This window comes from Alexandromys fortis, unplaced genomic scaffold, assembly GCF_014885135.2.
Source record: "Alexandromys fortis isolate MF-2015 unplaced genomic scaffold, M_Fortis_MF-2015_v1.1 scaffold_354, whole genome shotgun sequence".
NCBI lineage: Eukaryota > Metazoa > Chordata > Mammalia > Rodentia > Cricetidae > Alexandromys > Alexandromys fortis.
Genome location: NW_026068227.1, coordinates 71,709 through 94,871, shown reverse-complemented (window position 1 = coordinate 94,871; position 23,163 = coordinate 71,709). Strand labels below are relative to the sequence as shown.

Sequence of the window (23,163 nt, the reverse complement as noted above, 5' to 3'; positions counted from 1 at the left end):
AGTGGCGGGGAGGAGACAGAAATCTTTAATAAATAAATAAATAAATCAAAAAAAGAAAGCTGTAAAAAAATAAAAAATTAAAATGACTTGTAGTTCAAAAAAATGTCTGGGACATGTATTTCCCTAACTATTTAAAAACTTACAAACATGATTAGTTCATGATTTTTCAGAACCTAAGAGGGCTTTGCAGTAATTCCCACTTGGTTCAGTAGCAGGGACTTGCAGTAAGTGTGAAGCCCTGAGTTCTGATCCCCAGCCCTGCCCTGTAGCACACGTCTGCAATCCTGAGGCTCCTTCAGCACGATGCAGTGGAGGCAGGAGAGACTCTGGAAGCTTGAGGTCCAGCTATCCTTGCTTACTCAGCCATGGACAACAATGGCTTTGTCTCAAATAAAACTAAAAATGAGAACCAGTACTTAACGTTGTCCTCTGACCTGGTGGCCACATGTGCCCACAAACATACACACACACACACAGAGTTTCCAATGATGTGGGAGATGTGTACATACATTATGTAGTGTGTGTGTGTAGTGCATATATGTGTATGTGTATTATATTATAAAATGATAGGTATTTTTCAATATTAACTTCTTAATCAAAACAGTTTCAATTTCATACCACATTAATGAAGTATCTTCTTTAAATAACCACCATAATTCTTGCTTTATTTTCATTATTTTTCTTTATCTAGTTAGACAAGTAACTCAAATCCTCCTACTGAGTAGGCCCAGAAGCAATACCAAAACAAACTCTGACCAGATTTAATGTTTCCAGAAATTGTTGTGGGAGGACCATGATTTCAAGTCACAATTCCTCTCCCAGAACTCTTCTGTGATAACAACCAAAATGACAACACCCACCCAAACCACAGAAAAACACAGACACCGTAAAACTTAAAGACAAACCAATTGCGCCCCTGCTCCAAAAGTGCTTATTTAAAGCTTGATTTCTCAGACGCAGGGCTGATCTATGACATTATACGTGAAGCACCAAACATCCTCCTATGTAATTTTCTTCAACCACAACACACACAGAGAGTAATTTTTGAATTAGAAAGCAGAAAATTGCTAGAATTCCATCCTGTCACGTGGAGGGCAACAACACACAAACACCTCTGTGGGATCAGAGAATGGACAGGGTCTTTTGGTAACACAGATGTTGGTTTTACGATACAACAAAGGCCTTTACTGATCACCTAGCCTGAACCCAGATACAATCTCTGCCTTTGGCATCCTCCACTGCCTAGTAAACTCAAAAATGCCGGGCATCAAAAACAAGCATCCTCCCTTAACTCCAAGCAAGCCCTGTCCCCTGGACTTTTCATAATCACGGACTGGACAAGGAAACTGACCTTGAACTTGCCGTCCCTCTCAAAAGCAAACACAAACTGGAGATTATTTTAAGGGAAGCTGAAAAAACAGCACAAACACCTGAATAGTGTGCCCATTAAGAAAGTAACAGGGCTACCAGCCTACGTAGGAACTCAGGTAACTGTATAATATTTACCCATATTGGGAAACAAACATTGGCACCCTGTTAGCAATGGTCACAACTGAATCATTGTTGGCTGTGAAGCTGGCTTTCAGGACCCAGACAGCTTTAACGGGTAGTAGAAAAATATGCTTATTTTTCTGCAAATTTTTTTTAAATTGGACTAAAAAGAGTAAGAGTAGATAAACTAAATGTAGCCAGTTACTTCCTTTCTATAAATGAAGTGATCCCCTTAGCAAGAGCAGGAATAGCTAGAGTTTGTCTTGAGTTTTTGGCTGTCAAAGACTATGATTTTTCTACACACACGCAAATACATCTGTCACACACACACACACACACACACACACACACACATGACTTCTTGACTATTTCTTCACTCTTCTGCTGGGTGGTACAGCTTTGTCCTTACAGCACTGAGACTAATTCACCAAATCCACACTGTTCAGTGAGCAGTTCCCGTCCTGTAGACTTGAAGGAAACCCTTCCCCCTACTCAAGGAGTTCAAGGAGGGATTTCATCCACAGCTCCCTGATTGCTAATGAGACTGAATGACTTGAATCACTTTTACTGTGAATTTTCTAAGCTGCCTCCCATCCTCTTGTTTGCGTACAGGGGTTGGCTATCTGTCTTAGACCCTAATTGCTAGTCATGCTCTTCGTCCCTCGTTTCTATATCCAACACAAATTCACTGTCCCATCAATGATTTTCATTTCTACATATAACAGCATGAATAATTAAATTCCCTTGTAATTTTGTTAGTATTATTCCCCAAAGCCCCAAGGTCATAAAAATATAAATGAAAAAAAAAATACAGATTTGCCTATCGTATTTAGGCCTATAGGTCAGTCAGCAAGCTAACTCTGTATATAGCATGAGGCAGAGATCTAATATTTTCTTCAGATGGGTACCCAACCATCTCGACACCATTTAGAGAACTAGGAGCTTGCCAGAGAGTAAATAGGGAAGGAGATTTACCTAAGCAAGCTCTCAACTTCAGGCTAAAGAGACCTGTGACACAGAACACATGTACAATGTTCTAGAGTGCTAGGTCCTTCCAGGGAGGGCTAGATAGCACTTATACTGTGCCTCTCACAGCTCATGGCACACAGGAAAATGCTTATTAGATAATCTGAGTGACAAGAAGCTTTATATAAGTCATCGTCACCTCCAAGGTGCACCTACCACCTACTCCAGGGAGAGCAGGAAGAGAGTATGATCATCCTTTTGCCTCTGTTTGAGTTGTTTTTTTTCCTCCCTCCTTACCACTCAGCAGACTGGCCAAAATTGTTATTTCTAATTTCTCCAGGTACAACACAACGTCTTCCTTCTCTGTACCCATATGCCACCTATGAGGGCCTTTAGCTCAGAACTGTAGCATTTCCTTGTAAGTGACAGGGAGTCTGTGCTCACTTTGTGAACTCTTGAGCAAACCAGGACCCAACCCTTACAGAGTTTAGAGTTCAAATCTTTCCGCTGCCCACTGGTCACCGGGCCCCAAGCTTACCGGGTTGGGAACCGTGTATGAGCTCCACATGGCCATCTTCATATCTTTGTCAAATCCACTGATGTATTCCCTGTGGTAAAGGAGACAGTGCTCTCTGTTCTGCCGTATCACCCTGGGCCTCCCAAACGGCAAATTTGCTTTCGTTGTTGCTGTGACTGAAACAAAAAGGACATAAAACATTTGTGACATCAGCAAAACGGTACACAGTGACTTCCACTCTCCGAATAGGGGTTATATGTCAGGGAAATGGACTAATAGTTTGCAGCAACCCTATGAGATGGGTTATCATCTGGTGGTGCCCGTTGCAAAGGGGAAGTTTGAACAAGTAACTGGGCCAACCCAGGGTCTAAGCAGAGACCTGAAACCTGCCTTCTTTAGCTCCTTGTTGTTGAAGAGCTCACAAAATACAGCTTAAAAGCAGCTTAAAAGGAGGCTCAAAGCTAAACGTACATATTTTAAAAGGCAGATGATTCCCCTCAATAACTGTCATAGCCACGCTGACATCCTGTGCCCCAGGGGATGGTGTTTGGAGGTGAAACGTTTAGGTGATACAGGCTGTGACATGTAACCCTTGTAAGTGGGATTTGACCCTCAGAGCTGAGACCCTGGAGAGAGTGACTATCCATTTCTGCTATGGGAGGTTCTGATGAGGAAGCAGGAGCCTCCTGCTAGAATCTAGTGGCACCTTGACTTTGAACTTCATTTGCAGAACTTCATGAAGCAAATTGCTCTTGTCAAAGTCACCTTGTTTACAGTGTGTTAACATCCTGGAGAGCTGAAGAGAGTTTATTTGTTTCTGTGTTTGTGCTTGTATGTTGTTATATATCTCATCCAAAACATCTGAACAATATCTAGAAAATTACATTTCAACTGCACATGGGCAAGTTTTTTTTCTTATCATTCACCCCCAGATAATATATCAATAGCTATTCTCATAGCATTTATATTGCTATTGGTTATTGTAGGTAATTCAAAAATGGTGTAAAATTTCTGCAGGGATATGCAGAAGTCACATGCACACACTACACCATTTTCTATAAGAGCTTCAGCATCCTCAGACTCAGGGCATCCACAAGGGGTCCAAGAACAATCTCTATAGATATTAGAAATGACTGTATCCCTAGTTTACCAAAGATGCAGCTGAGGAACCCTGACTTTAATACTTAGAAAATAATACATGATGGTAACAGTGACGTAAGAGATGCTTCTAAATTCTCTCCACAGACTTTTAAAAAACTTTACAACTACATGAGGTAGGTACAACTACTGTAGATGAAGATACAACAAAATTAGATGTCCCAGAGGTAAGACAGTAGGAAAACTACAGAGATCAACTTCAAACTCAGCATTGTGATCTGTTCATAATCTTCGAAAGGGAAAAGAAGACATGGATGAGGCACAACCATTTCAAGGATGTTCCTGGAAACACTGTAGCTCCAAGCTAGCTACTCTGTTATTACAATTCTATATGTGTTTGCCTGTTCCTCTTGTAGAGCATCCTTAAAATCTACATTCAAAAGTTTTTATGAGTTTAGTTTGAAAACACTTCAAAGGGCAATGTTGTGTATTGTTAGCTCACAATTTTTGCTGACTTACTGTCTCCATCGCTGAGATTTAGCATTTGATTAACTTGCTCGACTTGCTCATTCTGCAAGGTGAGAGAGAGAAGGGAAGAAATAAGTCAGCGTTTTAAACAATGACCAAGAATATTTCTGCAGCAATGGCACAAAGTGCTTTACCACTGAACAAAGAAGCAAGACTAATTTGTCATTAAATTCCAATTATGTCACCACTCAGAAACACAGAAGTATTTCTGTCACTGTGTGTGCGCACACGTGTGTGTGTGTGTGTGTTTGCAAAGATATTGGTAATTGGGAAAAGCATTGTGATAACAACTGGGGTTAAGTTGGAATGGCTGCATCCTGATGCTTCTCAAACTTTCCTGTGAATACAGATGCCTGAAGGACTTGCTAAAGTTCAGATTCTGGGACTGAGCGGTGTTAGTGCATGCCTTTAATCCCAGCACTCGGCAGGCAGATGTAGACAAATCTGTGAATTTGAGGCCAGCCTGATCTACAAGAGCAAGTTCCAGGACAGGCCCCAGAGCTACACAGAGAAACCCTGCTTCAAAAAAATAAATAAATAATAAAGCAACAACAACAAAAACAAAACAAATTCTGATTCAGCAAGCCTGGAGGATGGCCTGAGATTCTGCATGTCTTTCCAACCTAGAAGAGACATATAGGCCAGTTCTGGGGCCAAATTTTAAACAGCAAGAGGCATTCTTTACAGAAAGGGACTCTGGGGTTACAGTCAGATAGGCTTGCTAGATCTTGAATAGTAGTATACCTCACTTCTCTTGGGCCCCCTTTATCTCTAAAATATGGAACACATTGCCCATGTTATGTTATTAATGATTTTTATGGCAGTTCCATTGAAGTTATCTGGAACAGGAAGTAGGAAATCACCATCTGAAGATGTACAAACAGAAAAGGACTCCACGCCCCTACCAGGACCTTTTCCAATGGAATTACCATTTTTTGAAAATTTTTATTGGAATTCGATCCTTTAAAGTCTTCACCCACAACAATGGAGAACAATTCCTACCTTTGTCATTTACATTTTAAGTTATTCTTCTGATTCCTTGTCCTAGCAGTGAAAATTTCCCTTATCAACAATGTCCTGGTATCTAAAGCCTTACTTCTGGACCTAGCGCAGAGCTTACTATATTGAAAAAGACCCTCGCAGTATGTAGTGCCAGTTTTCCAGTGTTCAACTGCGTCCTGGTAGATTCTGCACCACTGTTCAAACAATGCCACCCAGCACACACACTGCTGAGTGTGTCTAACCCCTACTCCCTCTGTTCTAAGTATCTGAAGAGAGCACCTGATTCTTAAACTGTAAAGAGGTGGCTGGAGAGATGGCTCAGCAGTTAGGAGCACTGACTGCTTTTCCAGAGTTTGATTCCCAGCAACCATCTCAGAGGGATTTGATGCCCTCTTCTGGCATAAAAACATATATGCCAATAGAGCACTCGTATATAAAATCAATATTTTTTTAAAAGAAAGTGGTTTGGATGGGAACTCAAAGAGAATGTCAAGATTACTATTTTGAATGTCTAAGGTGAGTTAACACTCAGGAAAACGAACCTTTCTCTTAATGCTGTCCCGTTCCCAGAATACACTCACATCCCTAACCATAGAGCCCATGCACTGTACTCTCTCACTTCTTGAGGGTCAGAGAAACAACAGACAGTTACTCAGTAAGCATCCCAGTCAGAATGCAAACTCCATGGCCCCTTTACATTCTTGTAAAGACATGAGGCTGTTACTTACAGTCTGCAGCTCAGAGCATGAGCAGCTCAGTGTGTCTGTAGGCAGTGGAGTAGAAAAGCTACAGACAGAAGGTGTTGACAGTTCTCCCGCATGAGACGGCTCATAAAACGGTGCCTTCAGAAGATGGTTTAGGCTCCCATGTGTGCCGTTGTTCGGTGCTGGCTGAATGTGTAGAAGATCTGTTTTTTAAAAGTAACAATAATAAGTTCAAATTAACTTGGACGGGGACGGGAACAACTCTTTTGTGGGATATGGGGGCCGGAAAAAGCCACCCGGAGTTTAATGTCTATTATAAAGTCTGCTGCAATGTAGTTACATTAGGACTTAGGTTACTGACCTCCATCCCCCGAAGTCACCAGCCTCTTGTCTGTCTACATGGGGGCACTCTGTATGATGAAGCACGGTAACCTCCATGAACTTATTTCTCTAGGGACGAACTGCGTTACCTAAACAATCATTGCCCCTTAAGCACACTGTGAGTGTTAAGTATTAAAAGCTATAGTCTTTGCTGTTTGACTGTTTGTTTGTTAGTGTTGTTGTTGTTGAAACAGGATCCTATTGTGTAGCCCTGGCTAACTTGGAACTGGTTCTATAGTCCCGGCTGGCCTGAAACTCCAGAGATCCACCTGCCTCGGCCTCCCTAGTCCTGTGATAAGAGGTGTGTGTCAAAATAATGTTCTGGGGCTGAAGAGATTGCTCAGTGGTTAGAAGCACCGGCTGCTGTCACAGAAGACTCTAATTTCCAGCATCCGTATGGCAGCTCCCATTTGCCTGTGACTCCACTTCCAGGTGACCCAACACCCTCTGCCCTCTGCAGGTATCTGTACATACGTGGTGCACAAAAATTCACGAAGGCACACATACATACACATAAAGAAAATTAATAAACTTCTTTTAAAAGCTATACTATTAGTAAAAATCATTTCTGGAACATTAATTTAAAATCTTCCAGTCTATTTATGTAATTACAAAAATTTTTAAGGATATTTTTTAACCTAAATTAGAGGCCAGTGAGATGGCTCAGCAGATAAAGGTACTTGCTGGCCACCCTTATGACCTGAGCTTCAGCCCCAGGACCCACGCGATTCCTGTAAATTGTTCCCATGCAAACACACACTTAGCATAATTTTTAAAAAACTACAAATTTTGTTCTTTATTTAGAGAACTTTTTCTATTTTTCCCATAAAAACAAATTATATCAAATACTTTACAGGCATCGTCATTTTTAGAAGCTCTGGGTGGTCATTTGAGATTTGGCTTAACTAACCCTTTTTGCTGGAGAGGGTCTTCTTCAAGTCTAGTAAACTAGCTTTGGTGAAACAGATAAAAGCGAGCCTCTTCTCCCAAGCATGAATACTCTCAAAGCTGTTAAAATCTACTAAAAATCACTATTAATGTTGGTAATAAATTCTTCGTTTTTCTCTAAATGAGCAAAGACATTGGGGGAGGGGCAATACGGCTCCCCAGTGAGCAGCTGTTGATTGTCTCTTGCTGTCCTTGCTGCGCTGAGGGAAAGGACACTGTCTAACAGCCCACATGACTGCTTTTCTAACACCAGCTTATCTCAAACACTCCACAGGTGCCTTCCTGCCCAAGACTGCCGCTGGCGAGGCTCCTGAAGGCAGAGCCAAGTTTCAAATACTTCCTAATGAACGCTGTATTGTTGGAACCCACTGCGAACTGTAGTTGATCCCACAGTCATTCCCACCTGCGTCAGAGAGGAGCCACTTCCCCTGCATCTAACCGTGACTACAATTGGTAAGAAGCACGAGTCTCGACAAACAAACAAACAAACAAACAAAAAAAAAAAAAAAAACCGGTAACTGGTTCTGGGAGGTGTGATTGATCCAGACAAATGACTGTTAATTGGTCCAAACACGCTGCAGGTCATTCAGTGAGTGGGCTGGAAGGTGGTCTCCTGCACCGCCTCCTCCCATGATACTACAGTATCAGCACCCCACCCTCGCCCCCAGTAAGGCTTGTCTTGCATGAGTGGTCCTTCTGGTCTACTGTCAGTATTGCAGGCTGGGTTTGTAGCACAAAGTAAGCGGACACATAGCCCATGGGAAGACAGCCAAATACTAGAGGCAATAGAATAGCAGTGGCAGCCAGTGCCGAGCAGGCCACAAACCAGGCTGTGAAAGCCTCAAGGCAGGGGATTGCTTGGCATCTGAAGTAGGCAGTAACAGTGGAACCCCAACCTCCGGAGCGACCTGTCTAGGTGACCCAAACAGTCCCGGCAGAGGCAGCCACACTGAGTAGTCTGGCACCAACCAAGCTGAGAAAGCAGCCTGGGCACAAATAAGGGTAGTGGAAAGAGAAAAAGATGCACGTGGTGAGAGAGTGAACAGCCCATACTGATGAAGGATAAACAGCAATTGGGAGCCAGAGAAGAGAACATGCGGATCTTGGCCACCAAGGGAGCTGCAGAGGGCTGTCAAGTCTCAACCCAGGGTCTCAAAGTCCAGCCTGAGTGTGTGTTGTACACTTCTGCTGCCAACGGCCAGATATACATTACCTGCGTAAGGACTGAACACTAGAGGGCGCTACCCGCTGCTGCTTTGACTACAGCTGTTGCTGCTGCTACTCAGCAAACTCTGGTAGAACTAGATAGAAATAGAAGCTGCTAGAAGTTAGCGCCTGCAGAGCTCCTCCCTGCCTACCCGCGACTCCTATCTGGGTAGAGCAAAGGACCCTCAGACAACTGACTCAGGGCAACAGCAGAAACAAAGCCCGCTACGGGGCTCTAGTTAGAACAAAAAGCACACGTTTCCCGGAATGAGTAAGGTCACACCATGCACACAGATTTCTCGGGCTTGCCTCTCTCCCCTCCTTAAAGCTCTTTGTACCCTAAAGTCCCTGAGACACGTGTAGAGATATGAGAGGGAGTTTCCTTTGTCTTTTTCAGGGCCAGTTTGAATGAACACGCTCCCTTGACCTAACTTCTTCAACTTGTTTTTTCTGTAGCGCATTCAGTGCTATGAATCTTTGATTCCCGAGACAGCCTACCACCGAAGACCTCCCCGAGCCCTATCGAATTTCTTCTGATCACCTCATCAAGGCCAGCATCCCTGATCCAACCCCAGCTCTGGGGACCAAGTTGTCAAGGCTGTGATAAATAGTTTTTAAAGTCTTATTACCCTTCTGCATGTATTTGGATGCTGTCTATTTAACGTATTTACTGTGATGGGGAAGGGCACGTGTGCAGGGATCCGAGCACAACTTGTGGGAATCTGTTCTCTTCTTCTCCCTGTGTATTCCAGAACTGGACTCAGAAAGCACCTCTACCTGCTGAGCCACCTCGCCAACCCCCACCCTGTGTTCAAACAGAGACTTTCTGTCCCTCTAAGTCACATTCAGTTATGACGAGCCAAGAGCAAGATTAAGAAAAACAATCGTGAATCTGTCCGTGTCCAACCGACAGTGAAATTGCAGCTCCTCCCTGCTCGGGCGGTCTAAGTGAAGCTATCTGCTGGTGTTGTAGACCAAGGCAAGAGTGTAGGAGGAGGTTTGGTTCCTGGATCACTAATTCTTCACAGTTTTATAACACTTAGTGTAATAACAAGTGTCGAGCAAAATAAGACTTTAATTACCCCGTTTAGTTTCAGAAGACTTCTTTTTGTAATAATAGGAAGGCATGTTTTAGTTGAGTTTGTATGTGTGTGTACACACACACATATATACATACATGCATGCATGTGTGTATGTGTATGGGTGCAAGTGCATGTGTATGTGTGTGCATACAGAGACCAGAACTGATGTCAGGTTTCTTCTTCAGGTCTTTGAGACCTGGTCTCTCCTTGAAGCTGAACCAGCTGTTTAGACTGGCTGGGCAGTGAGCTTCAGGGATGTGCCTAAGTCTGGTCCATCAATGACCACAGGTGTGCTGAGGGTCTGACCTCCGGTCCCCACGCTTATCCTGACTGACATATTTCCTAGGATTTAGGTATGTTTATCTTTTCAAAAATTAGAATTGCTATTTTATTTTTCTAATTTTTTCGAATTATCATTTAATCACTAAACTATTTTTCAAAATCTTGGCTTCCTAAGGTACAAATTTATCATTGTTAGCAAAGCAAAAGGAGTCACTTATGTAACTGAAAAATTCTGAATAAGAAATCTTCCTCGTCTTTCTGCTTTCCATCTTCTTAATGCAGGGCAGGCAGCCTTCAATTTATCCCTAATTTCAAGTTAGAAATGTATTACAAACTCCGTGTCCTTTTCGTGAGCTGACTTAAACATACTCACCACACAGCAGATTATAGACTTCAATATTTTCAAATGGTTCAATTTCAATGCTGTCTTTAAAGCTGGGTCCATGTGCCAAAAAGATTGCCTACGTGGTAAGAATTATTACATTATTACTAGATGGCATCTAATTCACAAAGTGCAGAAAGAAACATGCATTTCTGTTGCAGAATATTCATTTACACTGTGAAGATATGTCTTTGCCCAGGCACCTTCAGATTGGTTTAATAAAGAGCTAGATGACCAATAACTAGGCAGGAAGAATTTGGACAGGACTTCTGGGGACAGAGAGGACTCTGGGAAGGAGAAAGAAGAGACAAGCCAGAAGCCAAATGAGTCTAACATACAGAATAAGATAGAGATCAAGTCACATGGTAGAACATAGTTTAATAAAAATGTGGGTTAATGTAAGTTATAAGAGCTAGTTGGCAACAAGCCTCAGCTAAAGGCCAAGCTTCCATAATTAATGACACACCTTCGTGTTATTATTTGGGAGCTGGCTGGTGGGACAGAGAAAGACTCATTACACATTTCCTTCTGGGACTACCCCTCTTTGCTCCTCGGGCCTCTGTGAGAATCTCTTCTAGGGAGGAGAAATGATGTTTAAAGCAGTTTCCACCTGTTATCTGCACCAATCCCTCTCAGCCGTGATGCAAGCCCTATCTCCAGCATGACTCTCAACTGCTATTCAACATCTCTCATTGCACAATGACTATGCCCTTCAGACCTGCATGCCCAGCAATTCTCTTGCTTCCTCCTTCCCAACCAGCAGCAGCCAGTGTCAACAGCTTCCAGTAGTTTGCCAAGGCTCCTTGTCCCCAACAAATGATGACTGCCCCAAAACTAGGGCCTCTGCACTGGTTATTTCTTTTGCATGGGACACTCACTGTTCCCCTTAATTTTGGAAAAGTTGTTTTATCATGGAGTCTCTGCTCAAATGTTACTCAAGGATCATCAACTCTTTCCCACTAGTTAAATCATCCTCAGAGACACCTACCCCGAGCCTGCCCCTGCTCTACGATTTCTCTGTACCACAGCACTTCACCCTCTATGCCAAACCATATATTCCCTCTGTGTTAGGTATTTCTTTTCTCACTGGTGCCTTGTGTCTATTTAAATGCTTCAGGCTTACCTCCATGCTCTTGAATTCGTTGTTGTAGCCATGATTACCTCCTCCACAGCTTGAACTCGATGGGCTCCTGTGAAGATGTGACATTATTATCCACTGGTCAAGGTACTGATAGAAGATGCTATTCTAAGTCAAACTTTAATGGCTATTTATTTAGCTTCTGTTTTTAAAATCACTGTTTTTTTCCCAACCAAATACATATGTTTTCATGGTCAAATTCACAGCCTTCGATAAACCAAAGAGTAAGACATAAAGAACGAGACTTCTAGCCTTTACAAAGAGAACCCAAAAGTTTGCTAGCTCTTGGACATTGACAGATGGGAAGTGACTACCAAATCCTGAAAACGGTCCTCAACCTCTGCACACACACTGTGACACATGTACACACACACAAATACAAAACTCACGTACATACATAAGCAAAATAAGGAATGCAAAACAAAATTTTATAAGATTTTATGGTCAGACTCACTTTTGTACATCAAGTTCAGTGTGACTAGGAAATCAGTGATTTAGGAATAGAATTTTGAGACTTGGGGAAATGCTGACTCCTGTTTTAAGGTGGTAATGTCTGGGAATAATATGAAGCAATAAACAAGGAATACTTTGGAGAAGTTGCTAATAACAGGGTAAGAAGTCTAAAAATTCTGCAACTTCAATGTTTATTTTTAACTTCCTGGAATTTCTTCTATAAGCTGTTACTTCATTTGCTAAATGAATTTTTAAATTTAATTAATTCGTCAATGTTTTCACATTTTAACATTTGAAATTAGTGTTAAATTCACCTCAAGACTCCTGGTACTTACCAAGGACTTTCTACTTTTTTCAAGATCTTAAGAAAGTGAATTCTTAAAATACAAATTTTTCCAGGATGGGGAAATGGCTTATTTGCCATGCAAACATGAGGAACTGAGGTCAGCGCCTCATAAAAGCCTGTCATGATTGTGCACGTATGTAACCTGTGTCTTAGTGCTCTGTTGGGGATTGGTAAGGCATGCAGATCTCCAGAGCCCACATAAAAGCCTGCATGCTTGTACATATATGTAACTTGTGTCTTAGTGCTGTGTTGGGGCTTGGGAAGGCATGCAGATCTCCAGAGCTTCCTGACCAGCCAGTCTAGCCAACTGGAGAACTCCAGGTCAGTGAGAGCCTTGATTTCAAACCATGTTAGAAAGCAGCAGTAGAAGCTATCCTCCAGCCTCCACCAGAACCTGTGTACCCACATGCACCCACAACCCCCCCCACAATACACACATGCACATATACACATATGTATTTACACACGAAAACATATATACATACACACATACACACATGTATATACACACACATACACAAACACACACAGTTGCCAATAAAATTTATTCCACAAAAGAAAAAACACTTGGTAGGCCTAAGATTAGTTTTTTCGAGTCCCATTAAGTAGCTCCGTAGGTAGCCACGCCTTGAACGCACAGGCTGATACCGTAGGCCGGACCTTACTGCTAGTTTTTGAGTAGAATACAGAGCCCATCATTTGGAACTGGGCTTTGGCACATTGTGTCTACAAGTATTATGGTGGCCGGACCCACCTTCTAGGTCATGATGTACCCATGGCCTCCTAACTTCCTTGATTTCATACCCCAAACAGTAAATATTTGGCAACTGCATGTCCATTTAGCTGTATTAAATTATTAACATCTTATATTTAATAGTAGTTTAGTTTGGCTCACATATTTTAAGGACCCACTTTTCGAAACTGTGGGCTTGAACACAAAGGGCTAAGAAACCCATTCTCAAGGAGAGGCTATTGCCCTCTAGTGACAAAATGAGGAACCGCAGTCTGGTCAAACTGCATTTCCGGGTTATTTTTACAGAATAAATTCAGCCAAGTCCCCAATTTCTCTTCCTTCACACGCATATTGAGACGGTTGACCCTGTCCTCTTTCAACTTGTCTTTCTTTGTCTAACGTGTATTTTAACCGCTGTCCTCCCTTCAGCCCCTTCCCCACCAGCGTTGTGCTGCACTGATACCTATGAGGCCAGAAAATACAGAACGATCCTGTTTATATTCACTCATACATATAGGGAAAAAAATGCTAAATTGCTATTTTAAAACTCAGAATCAGGTTGGGTGTGGTGGCACACACTTTTAATCCCAGCACTCAGGAGGCAGAGGCAGGCAGCCTCAATATGGAGTTTCGGGCCAGCCAGAACTACGTAGGGAAAACCTGTCTCAAAAAAAATAAAACAAAAATCAGAATCACTTCGTGACAAGAAAGTAGATCTGTATTTGTTCACTAGCTTCTTTACTCAGAAATAAGTGTCACCACTAATTGGTGACCCTGGCCATTAAAAGACTATTTTATGGAAGCCAGGGAGACTATGGTCTTTTTTTTTTTTTTTTTTTTTTTCTTTTTTCCGAGACAGGGCTTCTCTGTAAGTCTCAAAGAGCCAGCTAACTATTCCGATGTTACTCAGCCTGGATGACGACAAAGCCTTTACTCTGTCAGGATAGACATGCGCTGTCACTGCATCTCCAGAGCACCTGGAGGCAGTTTCAACCACCCTCCATCTTTTGATCTGGTTTGAAAATTAAGACGCCAACGGCAACCATGTCACAAAAGTATCGGCCAAGAGGAAGTGCCGGGTAGCATGAAAAGGCCAAGGCATTGTGGGTGGTCAGAGACGTTTGCTCCTAACCGGAGGGGAGAGATAAACAGGCACACTGACAAAGATGCTTGGCTCCGAGTAGACACAAACCTGGCAGCCAGCCACTGCCGATCCACCATGAGATGCACTTTGTCGATTCTGACATGATTGGCAAAATGCAGTCGTTTCGGCAAGTCGGGAGTCAAGTAGGGTTTGAAATGTTGATCGGGTTTCCGGCACTGGAAAGAAAGGATAAGCTTTAACTTTTAAAACTGGACGGTGATGGCAGTGCACACCTTTAATCCCAGCACTTGGGAGGCAGAGGTCTAAGCATGGCAAACATGGCACCGGTAGGTTTTGCCCTCTCCCTTGCTAAACCATTAGATTACATCCCTATTCCTAAAGCCAGCTCCCAGGGGTTATTCTCTCATTTTTTGCCACCAACTCAATCCTGAGACCGAACACCAAGGTCCAGCAGCCAAAATCCACTATTTGGCTACACTGGCTGACCCATCCAATCAGGACTTACCATCTCACCCTAGCACAGACTTTTCCTTTACTCCCTAAGAAACACCTGATGTCTGTCCAATGCAGATGCATCCCCCCCATCCCCCACTTGCCCCTCCAGGGTAATACATCTCCTTGGAGCCAAGAATTTGGTGTCTGGTTGTGTTCTGTACCAACTCTGAGGACCCCTTATGGAAAGAAGTGCTCATTGCACACTTCGGCCAGTTTGTTGTTGTTCTGTTGTTCGCTTGTTTGTTTGCCTATTTCAGAATCTTTTCTAGACTTCTTCTGCTACCTCAGTATTTTTGTATTTTTTTTTTTTTTTTGATTTCTGGCAATGAAGTACAGCTCCCTATGAGAGAACAGAGCGCGCCTCTGAGATCAGCAGGTGATTGGACTGGCCACAGGTTTTCTCTGGGTGTGCAGCTGAGGTAAGTTTAGAGAAGACAGGTTGGTACTCCAGCTTCGGAGGAAGCACCTGGTCAGTCTTTGCGTTTGAGAACTGGGTGCATAGACATGGGATTTAAGGTTAAAGCGTGTCTCTCATCATCCTTAGCACAGAGTGGAGGCTGCAGTTCAGGTCTGCTTGAGACCACCCTACTAGGTTTTCCCAGGGGTAAGAAAGCACTTGGGGAAGCACAGCCCAGTTCTTCCAGCCCGTGCAGCTCCACACCCAGCCTGCATGTGTGATGCCATGGGAAAGGACCTCAAAGCCTGCCTTCCTCAACCCTTGGCACCTCTCACATATTAGAGATGTGCTCCTTTTCCCCAACAGAACTTCCGCAGCATACAGATCATTAAATGATGAAATACAAAGAAAGCAAGTGTATTTAGAGAGGCCAGAAGAAACATTGAGGCCCAAGGCCATTCAGTATGCGCACAGCATGTATCCCAATTCTGAAGAATTTCTGTGATAGCAGGGCTTTGAATTTGCAAGAGGTTCCAGATGATGTTAACCCCTGCGTATTCAGTGTCTCTTTATCCTTAATAGTTCATTTTCTATCCTCCTGTTTTTGTTCTGACTGCTTGCCATGCATACTTAAACAATTTTGTGTCATCCATAGCAGTAGTGAATTAATAAAACCCATACAATAGGAATATATCTGTTGGCTGTATTTTAGCAGCAACAACTACATCAATAACAACAATAATAATACATATTAATATATTCTAAGCATAAAAATATATCATAACATTTCTAAAAGGGACTTACACTGAGGTTCCTGACAATTTCTTCAGAATTAACTGTTTCAAAACAAAAAGATAAGTCACATTACATGTAAATCACTGCCAAAATACACACAACTGCAGTAAACTTGGCACACATATTTATTTATCTATAACTGTGACAACAAAAAAAAAACTGTGAAAATTTCTTAAATCAAAGAACTACTTTAGAATTAAAGACTGGAGTACAATTCGTCTTGACCCAACAGTGTGATTTGGATTGTGTAGACTAACTACACTTGGGGGTGCCTCATGTGCTTCTGTGGAGTTTTCCCAAAAAGCTAAAAAGGAGATTATGGTTGCCACAGGCTCTCAGAACTTGGTAACTATAGTTACTCTTTCAACGCGTCCCTTCGTCTCCTTCATACTTACAGGTAAAAAAGTCCTGAGGGATATTGCGCGACCTGATGCGAGGGGCGGGGCCTTGATACATATAGAAGTTTATTTGAGAAAAATAGTCTGTCATGTATTCCACCTTGTCACAGTAGGTCTGGTCCATTCCTAAAACAAATTAAAAAAAACTCATTGGACGTATATAAATGGTTAAAAAAAATATTGTCTGTCTTTGGTAATGTCAACTATATGTTTCAAACACAAGTGAAGTGAGGATTTGTAAAATCTATTCAATTATTATTCTGTGAATGGCAGAACTTGAGAACTGTGGCAGTGGGTGAGGAGACTCATCTCCATAAACTGGGACTCAGTAGGAAAAGAATAAGTTGGTCATTTGTTTAATAAAGATGAATTAAACGATTGCAAAGGATTTGCTTCTGAAGGTACATTTGAAGTCCACTGAAACATCATGGTCTCCAGAACCAGTTGTTAATGGTGTATTTTTGTTAATGGGCAGATTCTTAAGACTGCATTTAAAATTTTTAATTTTAGCATTTTTCTTCAATAAAATGTTCATGTAAAGTTCTTCCAATACTTTCAAAACAGCACAAGGATATAGGAAACTATTTTAAAAGCTTTAAATGTGCATTACAGTGGGAGTTGGGGGCAGGGAGAAGGCTTAACAATGCAGGCATTGGTGTGCAGGAAGGGGGATCCGCTTCCTCTCTACCGAGCACAAACAAACTCCATAGTTAACCTTGAGCTGGGAAACAAAAGGAGACAGGGCTTTTGTAGACAAGAAGGATGCATAAGCACACACCCACCATGTAATTTGAGAAATGCAAGAGCTCAGTAAGACTTCAGTGTAGCCAACTGCTGCAAAGAAACCATGGCTAAGAGGCAGCCTGAAGCTCTTCATAGACTGCGTAACAACTGCCCACATCCCTGGTAACCATTAGTAACTCTATTTGACTCTGCTTCTCAGAAAATAAAGCTTATAGACAGAAAATATGCAGAACTATTAAATAATTAAGGTAGAAATCTTTCCATGGTCGACCACAAAATGCATTCTTTACATTTTCAATAGCATCTACATCTGGAAATCCAGACTTGAAATATCACCATCATTTTTTATTATCTTTAGAAGGATAAAATATAGTCAACGATAAAATAGGGTTTAAAAAAAAAAAAACACCATACCATGATCAGCCAGCAGAATTATATTGACACAGTTGTGCAAATTCCTCTGTTTCAAACCTTCCATCAGCATTCCGAAAGCATTATCCACTAACTGCAAGGCTTTAATTACCTGAAAAATAATTCAGAGTTCAAGTTGCTCTTTTAAGCCATTTCAGTAACTAAATAGTTACAAGGTCAAGGAAAAAAATTAAGTGTATTTTTTTCTTCTCTAGAATTAGTGCAATTTTAAATGTGGCATCAGAGATAGCACCTTTGTCACCACAACTACCAAATATAAATTTTCTCACTCTCTATAAATAACAAGAAAGTTGAAGCACGTTTTCTATAAAGAAAGTCTGACTAAAGGCTTATACTATATGAAGGAATATTGAATATCCATTCGGCTACAGATGTTTTCATAAGAATGCTTGATGGAGCTGAGCGGTGGTGGCGTACGCCTTTAAACCCAGCACTCAGGAGGCAGAGGCAGGAGGATCTCTGTGAGTTCGAGGTCGGTCTGGTCTACAAGAGCTAGTTCGAAGACAGCTAGGACTGTGACACAGAGAAACCCTGTCTCGAAGAACCAACAAAAAATAAATTAATTAATTAAAAAAATAAAACAAACAAACAAAAACCAAAAACAAAAAACCTTAAAAAGAATTCCTGATGGTAGAGGTATAAATCTGGGTCCCTTCTAAAAGAGCTAAAGGGTTGCATACATTCTGAGAAGGTAGTGTGACAATGAGGGACCAGACTACTAAAAAGTAATATTTTCTACAACTAAATAATTCAATTTCTAGACAAGTATTACATGCAAAGAAACCTGTCATATTATGTGGAATATTCCTTTACACTGTGATAGATTTAATAAAAGAGCTGAATAGCCTATAGCTAGGCATGATGAGGTTAGGCAGGAGAGCCAAACGGAGAGGATGCTGAAGGAAAGAAAGGGCAGAGTGAGAGGAGTCATCAGGAGATAGAGTGAGCAGAATGGGAAGTACCTCCCTACAGAGGTGAACGAGTCTTGGGGCAGCATATAGATTATTAGAAATGAGTTAGTTTAAGTTATAAGTGCTGGCTGAAAACAAGCCTAAGCTATCAGTCAGGCAATTGTAATTAATATTAAGTCTCTGTGTGGGTTATTGGGGGAGTGAGTGGTGGGACAGAACTGATCAGTGGTCTATAGACAAAAAAGTCCACCTACAATGCTGTTGACTTGTAATTTTAATTCTAGGAAAAATAAATTACACCCAAATTTTAAGCTGCATAGGCTATAGTCCTTACAAATCGTGTGTGTGTGAGAGAGAGAGAGAGAGAGAGAGAGAGAGAGAGAGAGAGAGAGAGAGTGTGTGTGCACATGTGTGTGTTTTGCTGGAGCTCAGGTTCACAAACACAAACATGCTAGGCAAGCTGAACTATTCTCCCTGCCCATGAAAGAGTTTTAGAGAAAAAAGAGGCATAGGAAAAAATTCACAACACTATATATTAAACATTAACAAAAGAAAATCAGATTATAAACTCCACCATTCATGTTTCATAACCCTGGTTTTGAATGTAAGTATCTCACCCTTTCTAAGTAAAAATATATGAACAGAAAACTAACAGAAATATACTAAGCCATATAAACAACGCTTGCCTCTAACTAGCAAATTTTAGGGTTCATTTTCATTTAACTGTTTGTAGTCTTTGTGTTTTACAATTTCTCTTTATTTTATCAATAAAGTGCATTGAACTGACTTAGAGTTTAATGAATTGTCAAAGCTATCATTTTCCAGCCCTCTTTAGTGAAAAGGGAAGTATCATAGTAAAGGATCAGGGATATGGGTCTTGTCTCTCTCATTATTACAACTATTGTCTTTGTTTCTTCATTAGAAACAGTATCTTACAAACCATACAAAACTAAAGACATTAGCTAATTCTCACATAAAATCCTCCTGGAAAGCACTCATGGATGTGGAATGTTCTGTTGTGAAGGCTTAACCTACTCACAGCCAACGGTTGCTAAGAGACAAAAAGACTGGAACCAACCCTAGTCTATCACCAAACCCAAGATGCTCATCTGACTCTTAGTGTCGGGATATTTCAGTCTAATTTGTCTGTCACTGTCCCAGATGCCAATGTCCCTTTCCACATCACCATCCTACCCACATTTCCCAAGCATGCTCAGAGCCCGTTCTCACCCTCTGTCCTCTCCCAGCTCTTGACACACTGCTGCCACTGCACTTCCCAGTCTTGAAATCACTAGTGTGTGTAGCCTTCCCACCCCAAGGGCAAAATGAGCTCTTGCAAGGCAAGATCCCCATACCCTAACTCATCACAAGGAATATGAAGCCCTGGTATAACAGATTAACTGGTAAGACCAGAGTGAGTAATTGTGCTTTGGATCTGCCATTTCTTCCCTGTGAAACTGAACTCAAAGCTGCAGAGGATCCAGCTGGCTGGAAGTCCTATACAGCAATGCCCTCCCAAAGGCCCACCATCCTCCAAGATGTAACCTCTCTCCCTATGTTCCTCTACAGGGGCACTTGCCAGCACTCTAAAATCCTGCCGTGTGTGTGAACATTATCAACATTGAAGTCAATCTGTCTCTAATTTTCTCTTCGGAACAACTCGTTCCTCCCAACTTTTCATCCTACTAAAGATGTAAAGATTCTTTACTGAATAATGAGTAACAGGTGACTTTTACCGACTCATGAAAACCAGTCTGTAAGTATTTCCGCTTCCATACAAAGCAACCATGACAACGGCACAGCACTGAGGAGGCTGAGGCAAGAGGACTGAGAGTTCAATGACTGCCTGAGTTACATCATAGGACTCAATAGGAAGAGGGAAGGAAGGAGAGCGAGGGAGATGGGGGAAAGGAGCAGGAAGAAGGGGAAAAGAAAGAGGGATGAGAAGGGAAAGGAAGAAAGGAGGAGAAGGTGAAAGAAGAAGAGGAAGAAGAAGAAAAGGAGGAGAAGGGAAGAGTGAGGGAGGAGAGTGGAGGGAGCAAGAGAAAAGGAAAGAGAATAGAAGGCTGGAGGGGAATGAGCAGAGGAGAGAGAGAGCAGGATGAGGGAAGGAGGGGAAGGAAGGGGAGAAGAGGGAAGAAAGAGAAAAGAAGTTTCTATGGCTTCCTCCATACCAAATCCCAACACCTTCTAATTCACCATTTCATTAGGCCCTCTCAAGTGTAACCTTCCCATTACATTATCATTTAAACTATCAAGTTTTTAGTAATTTAAAATATCTTTAACAGCAACAATAAAGGCTTTCTTTAACAGCAAAAAATTACGTGGTATTAACTTGTTACTTTCTTTATCCTTCCGAGATGGTTTTGTAAACTAGGGTATTACCTTATGCTTAAATGAGCTTTCAACTTAGTACATGGGCTGAAGCACACTTAAAAAAAAAAAAACACAACAACAACAACGTTGTGCTTTTTGTAGGAGTCAGCCATGATAAGCTAAATATGAACAGATCACCCAAAGGAAGTTGTTTACCATTATCACCTGCCAGAGTAGGACTCAGCCGTGGATGAATTTTAAATGGAGGCCTGAGTCTCAGCAGTTTACCCTAAAGCAATATCTGGCTGCAGGAAGAAACACGAACTGAGATTACCGGAGCACCACCCAAGAACAGACCATCCAAAGGAAATGCCCAGTGTTCCAACAGCTGTAGATAGGACTACCTGCCAACACACACTCACCAGGACACCCCTAGACAAATGTCAGCCAATCAGGGGTCCTGAACCTCAGAAACCCCTCACCCCCACCTTTACTACTATAAAAACCCAACTCTAACTGAGCTTGGGGCTCTCTGATTATACCAATACGTTGGACACACAGAGAGACCAAGTTTGCAAACTTGAATAAAATAAAGGCTCTTTGCTTTTACATACGGGACTCGGTCTCCTTGTTGGCTTTTGGGGGACCTTGCGAATTGGGGCATAACACTTTTAATTGACAGGATTTAGGAACTTTAAATTAAAATGTGATTACAGATAGCAATAATGATGATAATACTAAAATTGCAAAGCTATCAAACTTCCTCCATCTATTTCCCCCCATTTGTTGTGATCTTATGTAGGTTTTGTCTTCATCTCCATTTTGGCTGCCACTCTTCTCTCCCTCCTTCATGCATTTCCACTTCTGTGTGTAGCTGTATGCTACCAATTCCCAGCTCCTTATCCGCTTTCAGCTTTCAATACATATTCAATTGCCATTTGGAAACTTACATTCATTTAGACATCATAGTTACTTCAATTAGATAAGCAAACATCTCCCCGTAACCATCTCCCTGTGCTAGGCTTATAAATGCCAATGGAATCCCCATCACTCATCTGTTTGCATGTGCCACAAAGCAGAAACACATCATTTCTCACCCGTCTCGACACCATCTGTCCTCTAACTGAATCTCAACCATTCCTTCTTCCAGCCTTGATGTTGGCCTCCTCCCTGGTCCAAGCCCTCTTTCTTCTAGACTTTTGCAGAGACTAACAGGTTTCTCCCTCTTTCTCTTGCATCCCCCTTGTCCAATAAAAATGATCTCTAAATACATATGGAACTAGCCATTCCCCTCTCCTAATAACAATGCCACAATGTCTCTCATTGAACCCTTCTCTGGCCTGCATGACTGGGTGTTTGCCTCTTCCTCTAGGCTTCTCTATGGCCTCCTCTGATTCCCGGTGTCCTAGTCAGGGATGTGAGGTCCTAGTCATGCTGCACTTCAGACAGGACTGATTGCAGAAAAGGACCATAACGGTTACCCACTACCACCATTCTTCACCATTATGGTGCTGTCTATTTGTGGAAGGGGGGCAGTGGTCTGCATGTGGCCCTTCTGTGTGGTCCTGTAGTACATACTCTGCTCCTTCTACCAGGCCATTTGCAAATTCCGTTTCCTTTTTGTTACTCAGGGAGAGACTCACTAATATGGTTGATGTTAACATCAACTTGTCACAAATTAGAATTGTTGAATAGGAAGCCTCGCCTGAGGAATTGGCCTGGCTGATATGGAAAGTGGGCATCACATTCTGGTAGCAATTCAGATTTTTTTTTTTTAAAAGGGGCATTGCAGAAGAAAGATCATCTGACCATTGCTCGGTTGGCTCTTCCTCTTACAAGCTGATTTGCCCTGTTGTTGCTTCTGACTTTCTGGGCTTTTGATGCCAAACGAAGAACACTGAGGCATCTCACCTGATGGACTGAGTCTGTTGTGACTCCCCACCAAGAGACAGACATTCTGGGACTATTCCTATTAGTGAGGCACCCAGCTTCAAGGACAGAATGATTCCCAAGTTCTCAATGTCTCGGGTGTGATTTGGCTGTCATTACCATTTTAAAGCTCACTTAATAAGTTATTTTTGGACATGTGTGTGTGTGTGTGTGTCCATCACTTTAGTTCTGTTTCTCTAGAAAACCCTGACTAACATACTCTTCCAGCAACCCATAATCCCACCGGCAACTACTAGAACAGGCCTCTTCCTAGACACCTCTGAGCACTCAGATTTTCTTCATTTGCAGCACTTTTCATAATTATTCTTAAAACTTAAAGATAGATGCTTTTAAAACTAGAGCACAGGAACGAAAATAGGAAAG

At 41.9% G+C, this 23,163-nt stretch overlaps 1 protein-coding gene across 1 annotated transcript in view; it reads right to left on the bottom strand.

The window, feature by feature from the left end:
- Window positions 1–23,163, bottom strand: part of Enpp3 (ectonucleotide pyrophosphatase/phosphodiesterase 3) — a 73,930-nt gene that overhangs the window by 10,133 nt on the left and 40,634 nt on the right. The window contains exons 12-20 of the mRNA XM_050130779.1: window positions 17,606–17,714; window positions 16,445–16,573; window positions 16,059–16,090; window positions 14,450–14,577; window positions 11,711–11,777; window positions 10,579–10,666; window positions 6,331–6,509; window positions 4,592–4,643; window positions 2,996–3,150 (exon numbers count right to left, since the gene is read on the bottom strand). Coding sequence (XP_049986736.1) covers window positions 2,996–3,150; window positions 4,592–4,643; window positions 6,331–6,509; window positions 10,579–10,666; window positions 11,711–11,777; window positions 14,450–14,577; window positions 16,059–16,090; window positions 16,445–16,573; window positions 17,606–17,714 — 939 coding nt within the window. The remainder of the gene's footprint in view (window positions 1–2,995; window positions 3,151–4,591; window positions 4,644–6,330; window positions 6,510–10,578; window positions 10,667–11,710; window positions 11,778–14,449; window positions 14,578–16,058; window positions 16,091–16,444; window positions 16,574–17,605; window positions 17,715–23,163) is intronic.